The sequence below is a fragment of the Molossus molossus genome, unplaced genomic scaffold, assembly GCF_014108415.1.
Source record: "Molossus molossus isolate mMolMol1 unplaced genomic scaffold, mMolMol1.p scaffold_m16_p_14, whole genome shotgun sequence".
Taxonomy (NCBI): Eukaryota; Metazoa; Chordata; class Mammalia; order Chiroptera; family Molossidae; genus Molossus; species Molossus molossus.
The window spans coordinates 638799-655757 of record NW_023425349.1 but is presented as its reverse complement, the minus strand read 5'-3'; the positions used below and the strand labels follow the sequence as shown (position 1 = coordinate 655757).

At 54.0% G+C, this 16959-nt stretch overlaps 1 protein-coding gene across 1 annotated transcript in view; it reads left to right on the top strand.

Annotated features, from left to right (window-relative positions):
• Window positions 1-16959, top strand: part of CACNA1B (calcium voltage-gated channel subunit alpha1 B) — a 146586-nt gene that overhangs the window by 19358 nt on the left and 110269 nt on the right. The window contains exons 4-7 of the mRNA XM_036261371.1: window positions 4003-4094; window positions 6794-6946; window positions 8112-8302; window positions 15221-15324. Of these exons, the coding sequence (XP_036117264.1) occupies window positions 4003-4094; window positions 6794-6946; window positions 8112-8302; window positions 15221-15324 (540 nt within the window). The remainder of the gene's footprint in view (window positions 1-4002; window positions 4095-6793; window positions 6947-8111; window positions 8303-15220; window positions 15325-16959) is intronic.

Sequence of the window (16959 nt, the reverse complement as noted above, 5' to 3'; positions counted from 1 at the left end):
TTCAGATAGAGCAGGAGGGAGAGGGGGAAGAAGAGAAACATCAACGTGAAAGAGACACATCGTGTGGTTGCCACCCACATGACCCCAACCAGGGCCGGGGAGAAACTGCAACTGAGGTACGTGCCCTTAGTGGGAACTGAACCTGGGACTCTCCAGTCCATGGGCTGACGCTCTAACCGCTAAGCCAAAACGGCCTGGGCAATAAGATTGTCTTTTTTGTTGTTGAATTATATATCTTTATATATTTTGGATATTAGCCTCTTATCAGAGTATTGTTGAAAACAATACATTAGAAGGGTTACACATTAGCCCTGGCCAATATGGCTCAGTTGGTTGGAGCATCCTCCTGTGGATCAGAAGGTCACGAGTTGGATTTCCAATCAGGAAATCTATACCTAGGTTGCAGGTTTGATTCCCAGTTTGGGGGCAACTGATGGATGTGTCTCACCAATTGATGTCTCTCTCTCACATTGATCTCTCTCTCTCCCTTCTTCTTTCTTCAAAATCAATAATAAAATGAAAAAAAAAAACAACTCCAGGGGGATCCAGTTAGGGAGCCCCACACTTATAAAAAAAGACAGCACATCACTTTCAAGTGAGGTTCATTCCAGAGGTGCAAGGATGGTTCAACATATGCAAATCAATAGATGTTATAGGCCATATTTAAAAAAGTTAAGTATAAAAATCATATCAATAGTGCAGAAAGAGCACTGGACAAGATACAACATCCATTTATGATGAAAACACTCAATAAGATGGGTATAGAAGGAGAGTACCTCAACATAACAATGATATATGATAAACCCTCAGCTAATATCATACGCAATGGTGAAAACTGAAAGTTTTTCGTCTAATGTTAGGAACAAGACAAGGATGTCCACTCTCATCACTCTTACTCAACAAAGTACTGGAAGTCCTTAGTCAGAGCAGTCAGGCGAGAGAAAAAAATTAACAGTATCCAAATCGGGAATAAAGAAGTAAAACTGTCCCTTTTTGCAGATGGTATGATTCTATATATAGAAAACCATAAAGACTGCACCAAAAGACTATTAGAAACAATAAGCAAATACAGTAAAGTAGCAGGATGCAAAATCAATGTAAAAAAAACCCACTGTATCCCTATGTGCTAACAATGAAATTTCAGAAAAATAAATGAAGAAAACAATTCCATCTGCAGTTGCAACAAAAACAGTAAAATACTTAGGAATAAACTTAACATAGAAGTGAAGGTCCTATACACTGAAAACAGTAGTAATTTTTGAAATCAGAAAATGTGAATCCTCCAATTTCACTTTCAAGACCCTTGAGATTCCATATGAATTTTAAGGAGAGTTTTTCTATTTCTGCAAAAAATATCTTTGGAATTTTGATAGGTATTACATTGAATCTATTGATTGCTTTGGGTAGTATTGACATCCTAACAATGTTGTTTTCTAATTCACGAACATGAGATGTCTTTCCGGCCTTTCTTTTCCTTCAGCAGGGTTTTGTAGTGTTCAGTGTACAAGTCTTTTGACCCCTTGGATAACTTTATTCATGTGTATTTTATTATTTAGGATGCTACTGTAAGTGGTTTTTAAAAAAAATGTCCTTTTTTGTGTCATTGTAAATGCATAGAAATACAACTTTTTAAAAATGTTTACTTTATATTCTGAAACTTTGTTGAATTTATTAGTTATGGTAATTTTGGGTAGATTTTCTACAAATTTAGGGTTTTCTAAAGAGAACCCTAGGAACTGTTGAGATTTTTACAGGGGTTGAATTGAACTTGAATTTGTGGAAAAAGGACATGTAGTGATATTACATTTGATGGGTACTTGCAGTGAACTTTAAATTTGAGAATTCAAGTCTTTAATTCTGGAAATTTCTCATTCATTATCTCATCAAATGTGGCTGCTTCACTGTTTACTCTCTTCTCTCCTGGAGCTCACATTTGATGTGTTAGATGCACGATCTAACCTCCATATTGCTTAATCTCTCTCTCATTATTTTTCCGTCTTTCTGACGTCTGTGGGTGAATTTCTTAGTACTGTTTTCTAAACCATTAATACTGTCAAACCATGTCTCCAACCTAGAGTATGATTTATTATTATTATTTCAACAACTATTTGTTTATTGCCAAGACTTCTAGCTAGGATATTTTTCCATTTATCTTCAGAGTGGGAGGAAGAAACAATGATGTGAGAGGGACACATCGACTGGTTGCCTCCCTCACAACACTGACCAGAGCCAGGGACAAACCACAACTGAGATATATGCCCTTGACTGGAATCGAACCCATGACTCATTGGTCTGCGGGCCAGTGCTCTAACCACTGAGCAAAACCAACCAGGGCTCTAGCTAGTTTTTAAAATATCTACCCGTCTCTGCCTGATTTGTTTTATGATTTTCAGATTTCGTCTGAACAAAGTTAATCTTTTCTAATAGCTGATTCCAGTAGTTGAATTTTTCTCAGCATTGGATTCCTTCGTGCCCTGTGGAATGTTGGTTTGAATGGATTCTTCTGTTGCCCTTTTCTCCTAGGAATTTTCATCTTGTATTTGACCCCAATCCCCCCTCACTGCAGTGTATTGAGGGGGCACAAAGCCTTCTTCACCAATATTCCAGGATGCATTTTAAATGGTAATTTGAAGTTTAAGAGAGAAAGGAATCGGGAGTGAAGCCTGGTTTTGGCTTGAGTAACAGCTGATGAGTTGCTGATGGGGGTGTCACAGGGAGGGACCAAGACTGGGAGTGAGAATCAAGAGCTCTTCAGTCACCAGGATGTAACAACTGCGAACTTTTTTAAAAAGGGCATTTTAAATACTTAAAATTTGAAAAGGAGCTCCTTAATTGTATAATGTTTGATATGCTTTTTTTTTTTTTGCTATCCAAGTGGAAATGTTTAAAATGCAGTTTTACATCTTAGCCCAGAATTCCAGATTTGAGTTAAAGGTGTCAGTTTGGGAGTAATAAGCTCACCGTGGTATTCAGAGTTGTGGGATGGATCCCATGTGGAGTGAGCTCTGAGGTGTCCACCTTTTGAATCTGGTGGAGGAACAGCTGGCAAAGAATACCTAGAAGCGGCTCTCTAGGAATTAAGAGGAAAACAAGAGGATTGATCACAGTGCAAAAGAAACCATGTAAAGAAGGAGACCCCAGTACTGGAATCTGGAAGGAGGCGGCTTGTCCCAGCATTTTCGGGGAGGGGGGCCGTGAGGGTGCGAGCCCACCTGGACAAAGCTGCGGAGACTGAAGCTGAGGTGGTGGAGAAAGCAAGGATCCACATTGGTGACAGTTCTGGGGTGAAGGGTGCTGAGAAGCTGTGGGCAGAGGAGCATGCAGGATCTTCTGATGTGTTTTCAAGTTGGAATGTTTTTGTTGTTGTCCTTAATCTTTACCCAAGGATATGTTTCCATTGATTTTCAAATAGAGTGGAAGGGAGGAAAGGAAGAAGAGAGAGAGAAACGTGAGAGAGACATCCATTGGTTGCCTCCCACTGGACCCCCACCAGGCTGGGGATCAAACCTGCACCTCAGGTACTGCCCTAGACCAGAATCGAACCCGAGACCCTTGGGCCCAACGCTCCAACTGCTGAGCCACACCAGCCAGGTGGAATATGTTTTTACGCCAATAAATGGATTGGACTGGTTTTCTGAGCAGTGGGGACCCTCTAGTCCACCTTCCCCACCCTCCTTCCCTGTCACCTAGAGATAAAATGAAGAAGGGCCGTGTACTTCAGCTCCCTTTCTCTCCTGCCTGCCTCAACGGTCACCGCTTTTCCCAGGCAGCATGGGCTGCCGTTGAGGTTATTCTGGGGATATGGTTCAGACTTGGACTAAACTGGAGGGCAGACTGCCGGCCAGGCGAGGCGCCGGGGAGCCAGTGTCCTCCCAGAGGCGACGGTCGTGCGGTCAAGGCTCCGCTGGCGCCACAGACGACGCGCCCTGCACCAGGCAGGGCCGCGCGGAGGACGGGCACGGGCGGCGGGCACTGTGTCCTCACCTCTGTTTGTCCCCCCAGGATCCTCGCCACGGCAGGCACCGACTTCGACCTGCGGACGCTGCGGGCGGTGCGCGTGCTCAGGCCCCTCAAGCTGGTGTCCGGGATTCCGAGTGAGTCTAGCCATCGAGGGGCTCAGCCTGGCCTCGGGGCGCCAGGGCCAGCGGGCGGGGCGGGCCTTTCCCAGTCCCGGGGGCACTGGCAGTGCGGGCTGCCACTCGGAGAAGGCCAGGTGCCCAGGGCCGGCCGTCTGGGCCCAGAGCGGGGCGAAGCCACACTCCCCGGGGGCGCCCCACTCTGCCCGGCCAGGGCTCAGGCCTGCGTCCGGCCGCCACAGGCGCATGGCCGCGGTGCAGCGCCCTCTGCCTGGTCCCTCGGCCGGACACTCACGTGCCCTGGTCAGTGATAAAACCCCTGAGGGTCAGGCACCTGAATCCCCTGCGCTCCCTTCCCAGCATCCCGCGCTCTCCCTTCCCAGGATCCCCTGCTCTCCCTTCCCAGGATCCCCTGCTCTCCCTTCCCAGCATCCCGCGCTCTCCCTCCCCAGGATCCCCTGCTCTCCCTTCCCAGCATCCCGCGCTCTCCCTTCCCAGGATCCCCTGCTCTCCCTTCCCAGCATCCCGCGCTCTCCCTTCCCAGCATCCCGCGCTCTCCCTCCCCAGGATCCCCTGCTCTCCCTTCCCAGCATCCCGCGCTCTCCCTTCCCAGGATCCCCTGCTCTCCCTTCCCAGCATCCCGCGCTCTCCCTTCCCAGCATCCCGCGCTCTCCATTCCCAGGATCCCCTGCTCTTCCCTCCCAGGAGCCTCTGCTCTTGGCTTCCAGAATCTTCTGCGTTCACTCTCAGGACTCCCTCATATTCCTGTCAGGACTGTGCGCTTGCTGCCCGCTGAGCCTCTGCAGACCCCGCGGCCCACACTCTGCACCCGGACTTCATTCTCTGGCAGCCTGCCCTCCCCCTGCTGTGGGGCACCTTCAGCCCACCTGCCCCAAGACCCTAGATTTCCCCCCACTGTGAGGACGCGCAGCTCTGCTCTGCTCTGCCCCGACCCCGGCCCCTGGCCCCCTGCCCCCTGCCCCGACACAGCCCTGCCTCACTGGCCCGCTCCTCCGCCCCTCTTAACCGCTCTCTCTGACCGCCCCGCCCCGCTGCCTGCTCCCCTGACCGGCCCCGCCCCCACTCCACCCCACCCCCGCTCCACTGCCTGCTCCTCCGACCGGCCCCGCCCCCACCCCACCCCACCCCCGCCCCCACAACCCCACCCCCGCGCCACTGCCTGCTCCTCCGACCGGCCCCGCCCCCACTCCACCCCACCCCCGCTCCACTGCCTGCTCCTCCGACCGGCCCCGCCCCCACTCCACCCCACCCCCGCTCCACTGCCTGCCCCTCCGACCGGCCCCGCCCCCACCCCACCCCACCCCCGCTCCACTCCACCCCACCCCCGCTCCACTGCCTGCTCCTCCGACTGGCCCCGCCCCACTCCACCCCACCCCCGCTCCACTGCCTGCTCCTCCGACCGGCCCCGCCCCCACTCCACCCCACCCCCGCTCCACTGCCTGCTCCTCCGACCGGCCCCGCCCCCACTCCACCCCACCCCCGCTCCACTGCCTGCCCCTCCGACCGGCCCCGCCCCCACCCCACCCCACCCCCGCTCCCACTCCACCCCACCCCCGCTCCACTGCCTGCTCCTCCGACCGGCCCCGCCCCCACCCCACCCCACCCCCGCTCCCACTCCACCCCACCCCCGCTCCACTGCCTGCTCCTCCGACTGGCCCCGCCCCCACCCCACCCCACCCCCGCTCCACTGCCTGCTCCTCCGACTGGCCCCGCCCCCACTCCACCCCACCCCCGCTCCACTGCCTGCTCCTCCGACCGGCCCCGCCCCCACCACCCCCCCCCCCGCTCCCACTGCCTGCTCCTCCGACGCCCCGCCCCCACTCCACCCCACCCCCGCTCCACTGCCTGCTCCTCCGACTGGCCCCGCCCCCACCCACCCCACCCCCAGCTCCACTGCCTGCTCCTCCGACCGGCCCCGCCCACTCCACCCCACCCCGCTCCACACCTGCCCCTCCGACCGGCCCCGCACACCACCCCCCCCGCTCCACAGCCTGCCCCTCTGACCGCCCCGCCCCACTCCACCCCACCCCCGCTCCACTGCCTGCCCCTCTGACCGGCCCCGCCCCCACCCCACCCCACCCCCGCTCCACTGCCTGCCCCTCCGACCGGCCCCGCCCCCACTCCACCCCACCCCCGCTCCACTGCCTGCCCCTCTGACCGGCCCCGCCCCCACTCCACCCCACCCCCGCTCCACTGCCTGCCCCTCTCCGACCGGCCCCGCCCCCCACCCCACCCCCGCTCCACTGCCTGCCCCTCTGACCGGCCCCGCCCCCACTCCACCCCACCCCCGCTCCACTGCCTGCCCCTCTGACCGGCCCCGCCCCCACTCCACCCCACCCCCGCTCCACTGCCTGCCCCTCTGACCGGCCCCGCCCCCACTCCACCCCACCCCCGCCCCCACTGCCTGCCCCTCTGACCGGCCCCGCCCCCGCGCCACTGCCGGCTCCTCTGACCTGCCCCGCTCCACTCTACCGTGTTCCTTTGACCCACTCTCTCTGGCCTGCCCCGCTTCCCACCCCCTGCCCCGCCCCCTCTACTCCTCTCCTCTGTCCTGCCCTGCCCCCTGACATCTCCGCTTCCCGCTCCACTGCCTCGCCCTTATGCCCGCTGTCTGATTTGCCACGCTCCTCAGACCTGCCCCGCTCCTGCTCTGCTGCCCCGCCCTTCTGACCTGCGCTCTGACCTGCCCTGCCCAGGTCTGCAGGTGGTGCTCAAGTCCATCATGAAGGCCATGGTGCCGCTGCTGCAGATCGGGCTGCTGCTCTTCTTTGCCATACTCATGTTCGCCATTATCGGCCTGGAGTTCTACATGGGCAAGTTCCACAAGGCCTGTTTCTCCAACAGCTCAGGTGAGGCCTCCCCCATCCATCCCGGGGCCCCTGTCCTGGCTGCTGGCGGGGACCCAGGCGTCACTTGAGAAACAGATGCTTAAAGACGGGCAGGCCTGGCTGGTGTAGCTGTGTGGTTAGAGCGTCCTTGGCCCATGGGCCTGATTCCTGGTCAAGGACACGTGCCTGGTTTGCTGCTTCAAACTCGGCTGGTTGGGGTTGTGCGGGGAGGCAATCAATCCTGTGTCTCTCACGTCAGTGTTTCACTCTCTTTTTCCTCCTTTCCACAGTGGTTGAGTGTAGACCCATGCGCCCAGAGGTCACCTGTTCAGTTCTGGTCAGAGCACATGCCCAGGTTGTGGGCACAATCTCCAGTAGGGGGCGTGCAGGAGGCAGCCACTCAATGTTTTCTCTCGTCATTGTTTCTGTTTGTCTTCCTCTCTCTCTAAAGTCAATATAGAAAAAAATTTGAAAACGAAAACAAAAAACCAGTAGACATTGACTTCTCCATTTCTTTTTGAGCATTTATTAAGGTATTTGGAGCAAGAGGAATAAACTTGTGTGGTTAGCTTTGCTTTCTAAACCTGGGAGTGTTGGTTACATCCTAGAATTACTCAGAAGTCCTCCCATGTTGCTAGGATGGGTTTCTGTGTGTTGAAAATCGTGTTCTGTTCCTTTAACTGGGCTTCGGGAGAGTGTGTGGTGGATAGCACATGCTGCTTGCGTTTTGTCCCAGAGATCAGCACTGCTGTGTGGTCCCTGGCTGCCAGCACGTCCCCTCTGTGGGGCCAGGGCAGTGTAATCCCCAGCCGCCCACGGACACAGGATGGGTGGGCTCTGGGTTCCTGCTTGACAAGCATGGGGACTGCAGTGTTTCCAGAGTGACAGGCAGGCGTGTGTGTCAGGAGGACTGTGTGGCAGTTTGGCTGGGAGAGAGAGGAGTCAGCATAGTGGAGGTAGGAGGACCTGGGGCGAGGAGTTGGCTGTTTCTGGTTATAAGAGTCCTGAGCACGTTTAGCAGTGACGGGCAGTTCCAGCGGGGGTGTGGAGGGGTGGTGGGAAGTTGAGGGGGGGCTTCCACAGGTGCAAAATCCTCGCCCTCCTGTGAGGGGGTCCCTGCCTGAGAGGGGTTGGAGAACTAGACACTGCTGAGCTCAGGGTCTGAGCTCTGTTCTCTTCTGCACAGGTACAGATCCAGTGGGGGACTTTCCCTGTGGCAAGGAGCCCCCTGCCCGGCTGTGTGAGGCTGATACTGAGTGCCGGGAGTACTGGCTGGGACCCAACTTCGGCATCACCAACTTCGACAACATCCTGTTTGCCATCTTGACGGTGTTCCAGTGCATCACCATGGAGGGCTGGACCGACATCCTCTACAGCGTGAGTTATTTCTCAGTCCTGGAGCTCCTGGGACCCTGTTGGGTAACACTTCTGACCTGAGAGCCTCTGCCCAGCCCCCGGCTTCTTCCCCTGTGCTCGGTCTCAGCTCAGACTGTTTTCTTGTTGTTCTTTTTATCTTCATCCGAGGATATTTTGCCATTTTTTGTTCAGATAGAGTGGGAGGGAGAGAGAGGAAGAGAAAGAGAGAGAACATCGACGTGAAAGAGACACATCGAGTGGCTGCCTTTCACATGACCCAACCAGGGCCAGGGATGAATTGCAACCGAGGTATGTGCCCTTAGCGGGAACTGAACCCGGGTCTCTCTGGACCGCAGGCCGACGCTCTAACCTCTGAGCCAAACCGGCCAGGGCTCAGCTCAGACTCTTGATCTGGGGTCTGCACCGTCCAGGGTGGCTTCTGCTAGGAAAGCAGGCAGAGGGCTTGCAGTGGAGTCAGAAGATAGGGGTCCCGAGGCCCTTCTCTTGCTGCAAACAGCGGTGAGGGTGGAGCAGACCAGCTGCTCCTGTGCCCTGGCAGCTTGATCCACGTCAGGCCTGGGAGGTGTTTTATCCATGAGCTAAGAGACACATTTGAGCTCGCCACAGCAAGGCCAGGCGGGGCAGGGTAGTCAGCCGCTTCATCTCAGGCCCGAGGGCCAGGGGGTGGGTTGTGTTAGCAACAAGCTGAGCATCCCTGCTGGGGTCTTCTGGGTGGAGAAAGGAATAGTGGGTCTTTCTGAGGAGCAGGTAGGGTTCTGGACTGCACTGAGCCGGCTCAGGGACACTTCCGTCTTTATGCCAGATGCCTGGGTGAACCTGTGTCTTGTCTCTTTGTTCCTTTTTTTTGATTCTCACCTGAGGATATTTTTGCATTTATCTACAGATAAAGTGGGAGAGAGAAAGAGAGAAAGGAGAGAGAGATGTATCGATGTGAGAGAGACATATTGATTGGTTGCCACCCCTACGACCCCAACCAGGACTGGGGACGAACTGCAACTGAGGTATGTGCCCTTGACTGAAATCGAACCTGCGACTCTTTGGTTCGTGGGCTGACTCTCTAGCCGCTAAGCCACACCGGCAAAGGCCCTTTGTTCTTCGTTGACCCTCTTACTCGTCAGATTGGCAGCCCTGCTCAGCAGTGTTGGGCAGTCTGGGTTTGGCGCCTGTGACAGAGTTGGGCATGACTCTTGGGGGAAGCTTGGTGACTCCTGTCACTCCCGCCTTCCCCTAGCTGATGTACTTTTCCTGAGCAGAACTCTGACTTCTTCTAATGTGATAGCCTCCCCCCTCCGCTCCTTTCTGCCCCCCAGAACCCTGAGAACCACCTGGGCATGAAACAATTAAATCCGAGCCTCAGGGCCTTTGGGAGGTGGACAGGGAAGGGGTGTGGGAGCCAGGAGGTGGCTGGAAGGTACAGCCGGTGGGTTGCTAGGCTTTGTGCAGCTCGAGGGTGTGTTTGCTCCCATGCTGTGGGTGAGGGGGCTCTGGAGCAGAAGGCACTTCACTTTGGGTGCTGGAGGCTCAGCTGCTGCTGTGGGCTCTAGCACGTGCTCTGTAAGTGCTCGTGAGCAGGCAGGTGGGACGCGGAATTAGGGCGAGCTGGCCCCAGGCCCGTTGAACTAGATTCCTTTGTGGAGAGAGATCTCGTCCGGTGACAGCTCTGTCTGATCAAGGGACAAAGGCAGGGATGAGGAGCTTGGCTGTTCTTTTCCTACAGCCCATCAAGGAACAATTTCTACAAAGACAGTTCCTAAAAATAGTTCTGAGCTGGCTACATCTTTGCCAGCCTCCCCCCCCCCCCCCATGAGGGACTGCAGGGCAGATCCATGCTGCTCAGTGCTTGCTGGGGCTTTGACTTTGAGGATGGGTCTGCGCCCCTGGGGGGTGGGGCAGGAACCGGTCAAGAAAGGGCTGTGGAGGTTTCATCCCCACACACTTCCCTGGGACCCTTTAGGTGCTGCATGTCCAGGGGTGAGCAGGAGGAGGCTTTCAATAAGTAAGGGCTCGATAAGGGCCAGTGCCCGGAAGAAACACATGGTGATGAGGGCAGGGAGGTCTGGAAACCACACATGTACTTGCTGCAGGACAGTGGCTTGGAAGTTTGGTGGGGCACCAGGACACGGTGATGCACCATACGGCTGGTGCCCAGAACTGGGGCCGGGGACGAATTGCAACTGAGGCACGTGCCCTTAGCGGGAACCGAACCCGGGTCTCTGGTCTGTGGGCTGATGCTCTAACCGCTGAGCCAAACCGGCCAGGACATGGGGACGTATTTTTTAGAAGTAAACGTTTTGAGGTAGCAGTTGTAAGAAATAACGGATGGCACACACCCTTGCCCTATTTCCTCCAATGGTAACGACCTGCAGAAGTAGCTGTTTCACGTCCAGGCAAGCACTGTTTCGTCCCTCCAGCATCCCCTGCTTGGTCCGTAGCAACCACTGACCTGGGCTGACGGTCATTTTGCTATTTCAAGAGTGTCATGCAGATGAAACCGTACTGTCTTAACTTTGGTCCCGGCATTTCACCCCACGTCATTCTCTGAGAGTCACCCAGATTGCTGTGTTGGCTGAGTGGTCTCCATGTGTGGGTGGACCAGTGTGTTCATTAACACTCACTGTTAAAGAATGTTGGGATTGCTTCCGGTTTGGGGCCGGTGTGAATAAAGTCACTCTGCACATTTCTGTGCAGGTGTCCGTGTGACCTTAGTTTTCACTCCTTGGGGAAATGCCCATGAGTGTGTGCATTTCTAGGTTCTATCGTTGCATGTTTAGTTTCTTTAAGAAACCAAAACTTTTCCAGAGGGCCAAGTTCTTCTGTACATTGCCCATCAGTGGATGAATAGTCTGATCTTTCTGGCATTGTTGCTGTTTTGGCTGAGCCATTCTGATGAGGGAGTAGGAACACCGCGTTTTAACTCCTAACGGCTCATAATGGGAAAGTCTCTGCGTGCTCATTTGCCATCTGTGTATTTTCTTCGTGAAATGGCTCTTCATACCCTTTCTTTTTCTTTTTCTTTTTAATCCGAGGACATTTTTTGATCAGATAGAATGGGAGGGAGAGAGAGGAAGAGTGAGAGAGAGAGAAACATCGATGTGAAAAGGACACATTGAGTGGTTGCCACCCGCACGACCCAACCAGGGCAGTGGACAAACTGCAACTGAGGTACATGCCCTTAGTGGGAACCGAACCCGGGTCTTTCTGAACCGCAGGCCGACACTCTAACCGCTGAGCCAAACCGGCCAGGGCTCTTCATACCTTTTGCCCACAGTCTTCTTGTTCTTTTACTGTGAGTTTTTATATGTTCTAGATACTTCTTTGTCACTGAAGCGGTATTTCATTTTGGCTTTGAGGTTATCGGTTCCCAAGTGACTTATGACATTGAGCATCCTGTATGTTTTCATTACACCATTTATGTATGTTCTTTGGAGAAATGTGTATTCAGATTCTTTGCCCCTTTAAAAATTGGGTTGTCATTTTATCATCAACCAGTAAGACTTATTTATATATTATGGGTGGACTAGATCCTTATCAGATATATGATTTGCAAACATTTGCTCACATTCCGTGGGCTGTCTTTTCACTTTCTTTTTTTTGTAATCCTCACCCGATGATATTTTTCTATTTATCTTCAGCTAGAGTGGGAAGAACAGAGAAGGAGAGAAAGGGAGAGAGAAACATTGACGTGAGAGGGACACATCGACTGGTTGCCTCCTGTACGACCCCAACCAGGGTTGGGGATGAACCGCAACCGAGGTATATGCCCTTGGCTGGAATCGAACCTGTGACTCATTGGACACTCTACTGCTGAGCCACACCGGCCAGGGTTCTTTTCACTTTCTTGATGGTGTCACTTGAAGTACAAAAGGATTTTATTTTTAAATGCTTTTATTTATTCATTAATTTTTTAGAGAGAAAGGAAGGGAGAAAGAGATAGAAACATCAATGAGAGAGAAACATCTATCAGCTGCCTTCTGCACGCCTCCAACCTGGGATCAAGCCTGAAACCCAGGCTTCCTGCCCTGACTGGGAATTGAACCGGGACCTCTCAGTCCATGGGACACACTCAATCCATTGAGCCGCATTGGACAGGCCAAAAGGTTTTTATTTTAACGAAGGCCTTTTATTTTTTATTTTTATTTTTTACTACTTGTCTTTTGGTGTTATGTCTGAGTCCGTTACCTAATCCAAAGTCATGAATATTTACTTCGGTGTTTTCTCTTAAGAGTTTTCTAATTCTTGCTCTTGTATTGAAGTCTTTGATCCGCTTTGAGTTAATGTTTGTGTATGGAGCGAGGCAGGGGTCCAGCTTCATGCTTTTGCATGTGGGAATCAATGTGTCCCAGTGCCACTAGTTGAAGAGACCATTCTTTCACATTGAATTGTCTTGACAGTCTTGCTAACAAAGTTAGTTGATCATCAAGATGAGGACTTATTTCTAGGTCACGCATTCTGTTCATTGATCAATATATCTCCCTTTGGGGAATATTTTAAAATTACAATTTCTCTTTCCTTAATAATTGTGGGACTATTACATTTATTTTGTTTTATATTGGCTAAGCTGTGGTAGTTTGCATTTTTTGAGAAACTGATCTGTTTCGTCCACATTGTCCAATGCCTGTGGAGTTGTTTAGTGTTCTCTCTTATCCTAGATGTTTGCAGGGCCTGCAGTCACAGCCCGTTTCAGTCCTTTCAGTACTGGTATTGATCATTTGTGTGTTCTCTCCTTTGTTTTGGTTAATATTGTTAGAGGTATGTCAACTTAACTGATTTTTTCAAAGAACCAACTTAGAAAAAGTCGATGTTCTGTATTTTTGTTTTCAATTTTGTTAATTTCTTCTGCTTGATTTGGATTTATGTTGCTCTTCTTTTTCTAGCTGCTTGAGGTATAAGCTTAGATGATTGATTTGAGACTTTTTCTCTTTTGTAATGGATGTATTTAATGCTATAAATTTATCTCTTGGCACTGCTTTAGCTGTGTCCTTCAAATTTGATGTCTTTTCATTTTCGTTCAGTTTAAAGAATTTTAATTCAGTTAAAATTTCCCTTCAGACTTCCTGTTTCTGTTGGGTGGGGATGATAGTTCTGACTCCTCAATATGACTCTGGGATGCTTCCCTGGTTGGAAGGGTTAGGTGAGCCTCCTTGCTCTCCACATGGTCTCAACTATGTGGGTGGGTGTGTCACCTTGTTACTGCTGGGTGGTGATGAAAGCCCTGACTCTCCATTAGGCCCTCCTGACAGCACCTCAGTAGGGGGGTGTCTCATTGTTGCCATGTGGGAGTGGAAGTCCAGGCTCCCTACTGTGTCTTTGCTGGCAGGGATGGAGGTGGCCCCACAGTTTTCCCGTTGGGTTTGGCTGGAGTAGTGCAGTTGCTGTCTAAAGCTTTCTGTCTTGCTAGGCTGCCCATTGCCCTTTGGTTAGAGAGAGAGCTGGCTTTTGTTGCTGAATCTTTCTTCTGTGCCTATTGGTATTTCCAGGTTGCAGCTCCTCCAGCTACAAGTCTGGGATGCATGCGGCAACAAACACACACAGACCCAGGAAACTCACCAGGTCCAGAGGTCCCGCTGGTCTGCTTTGTTCTCTTTCTCCACCTTCTCTGGGCCTTCTTGTGTTTGTTCTCTCTCTGACGTCCAGGGTATTGACTGTGCTCAGTGGGAGAAACAAGGAAGAGTCTGTCTGCTCCCTCTTCCCAGAAGTGCAAGTCCTGTCTGTGTTGTTCTGATGTCTAAGATGAGAAGAGTGGCTTGGCTGCTGGTGGGAACGGTCCATTAGAGGGGAGGTAGCAGGAGCCAAGTCTGGGGAGGTGAGAGGGCAGGGCTGCAGCAGCATTTCTTTCGTGCCCTAGGGAGGGGCAGGCTTTGAGGGTGTCCTCCAGGGGGGTTGCTGGCTTCGGTGGTCGTTACAGCCCAAGGTCAGAGAAGCACGTGCGTCTGCAGAGGTATGGTCAGGGAGTGTGGATGGCACGTAGAGCTGGGAGTCTGAGGGTCGGTGCCCAGGAAGCAGAAGGCACAAGCTGCAGTCTGTTTAGGGTCCCTGGACCTTCAGGGGGAGAGTCTGCAAGTGCCGCCCTGGCCCAGACAAAGGAGGTGCTGGAGGGTAGGCATCCCTCAGGGCTGTCCTCCTGCCTCTGTCTTACCCAGGATCCTGACCTTTGACTTGAGCTGCCTCTGGAGAGAGGATTCCAGGGCCAGGGGGCCACCTGCTCACAGCACTTTCTCTCATGCTGTGGGCTCACGTCCAGCACCGGACCCTAAGGAGAGAAAGGCTCTCCACCCGTCAGCCAAGTCACCTGGGGACCTGTATAAAGAAAGCAACTATCAGAAATTAACTGGTTTCAGAGAAGCTGGTGAGCTTCTGTGGGCTGTGCTGTCAAAACCAACAGCCTGGGGAGATGCCCTTTTTGCACTCGGTTGTTTAGTCCATGCCCAAGTGTGGGCTTCTGTCTTGGACCAGGCACATGGCCAGAATGTTCTCTGGGAACCTGTGAGCTTGTTGATCTGGGAGATGTGTGCCCGGGCTCCCTGCGTCTGACCTGTGGAAGCTGCTGCAGACAGGTCAGACTTGGGCTCTTTGGCCTGTGGGCTCCACACAGGTATCCAGGCAGAGGCCAGGCATGTAGCCTGCAGGGTGCCCTGGGCAGCCTTTGCTCTCTGGGACCTCTCCTTGGCTTTTCAGCATCACTAGGCAATAGCTGGGAGTGCTGAGGGCCCTTGGTTTGTTGGGAGCTGTAGCCCCAGAGAGAGCTCTGTGGGGCGAGGCAGGCAGGTCTGACCATGGGTCCTGCCTGGACCACCCTCGTCCCCCTGCCTGCACTCTTCCTGCCTAGACCCTGCCAGGTGTTGGAAAGGGACCAGGGGCACCTCCATGGCGAGGGCTGGGTCTCGTCCCCCGTGCTTGCTCATCTCCTCTTGCTTCCAGACAAATGATGCTGCCGGCAACACCTGGAACTGGCTGTACTTCATCCCTCTCATCATCATCGGCTCCTTCTTCATGCTCAACCTGGTGCTGGGTGTGCTCTCAGGGTAAGAGGCTGTGAGGGCTTGGTGCGGCCCCTCTGTTCTCAGGTGATGGGTCAGACACAGGCATGTTTGACCTGGGGGAGGTGGGGCCTCTGCCGGCCACAGGGCTTGGCCTCCATGGTGGGAGCTCCAGCGTCCTGAGTCTGGCCAGCTTCTCTGTGTACTGCCATCCTGACCTCCCTGACTGTCCCCTGTCCCTGGCCTCCACCGTGGCCTCTGACTGTGGGGGAGGAGCTGCTGCTGCCTCTCCCGGGTCCATGATCGTGACCAGAGAACAAAGGGAGTGGCCCTGAGTCTTGGTTGCAATGACTGCTGGGCTCTCTAGCCCAGTCCTGACCCGTCGCCTCTCTGCTGAGCTCCAGGACAAAGGAGGTGCGAGGCTGGGAGTCCCTCCTTGGGAAAGGTGCTTCCTGACCCCACGTCTGGGAGTGAGTAGGGGCACATCTGTGGGCACACAGCGCCCTCTTGTCCTGTGTGGGCCAAGGCTGAGGATGCTGTGCTGGGAAGGGGTTAGAGGACACAGGGACTGGCCCGCCTCCCTGCCCCACCTGCGTGTCAGACTCCCATGAGGCTGGAGGAGGTCTCCCTCCGCCTGCCCTGAGGGTCCTGCCCAGGCCCAGGGCTCCTAGGTGGGCTAGGAGGAGAGCCGGTGGGCCAGGGGCAGTTGTCACCCTGGCCTGGAAAGGAACAGCCCCAGAGAGGACAGTGGCGGGGCCAAGGCTGGTGTTCTGGCTCTGGAATGTGTCGCTTGCCTCGACCTTCTCCTGTGAGGGGTGTGCTTGTCACTAGTTTGTGTTTATGAGCAGCTGCAAGGGACCAGGCCGGCCTGGAGTGCTGGGGGGCGGGTGTAGAACTCCTTGTCTGGGGAAGTGCACGGCCCAGCCTGGGCTCAGACAAGGCACCTGGGGGAGGGGCATCTCTGCTGAGACCCAAAAGGGGTCAGGGATGAGCTTGGTGAGGAGAGCTGGAGTGGAGGCCCAGTGGTACGAGGGGTGTGGTGTGTGTGCTCAGAGCTGAGCCAGAGTGTGGTAGGGAGAGGGCTGGGACTGGCTGGCAGCCAGGCTTGCAAGGAGTGTGGGTCCTGGTCTGAGGACAGTGCATGGTGGGGAGGTGGTGGTGGCTTTGAGAGGCTCTCTGGAGAACATGCAGGAGGGATTGAGAGTGGCTATTGACTCTGTCTTCTTAGCCCTCATACCCTCTGGGAGCATCCTGGCCGGGTGATGAGTTAGTTTCCTAATCATCTCAGCTGAGCCCTCGCTCAGGTGTCCAGGCCAGCCCAGGGACCCCAGGGTTCTCTTCCAGCCCAACGGTGGGGGCCCCTAAAGCCAGTGGCCAGTGCGTAGCATGTGGGTTCCTCACTGGGTACACTCCAAGGCAAGCCCAGGCCCTTAGGTGCTGCCCACAACCTGGACTGGGTGGGATGGGGCTCACCCTGTGGGACCTGGTGCAGCTGCAGCTCTGCCATCTGGGTGGGAGGGAGCTGCCAGAGTGTCAGCCAGGAGTGGATGCAGCGTATTCTCCCCCCACGAGCATCTCACCCTCCCTGTGCCCAAGAGAAGCAGAGTTGGTGACTCCTTCCCTGAGGATGCAGCTGAGGAGGGAGGCCTGGGTGGAGGAGGGAGGCCTGAGTGGCGCAGT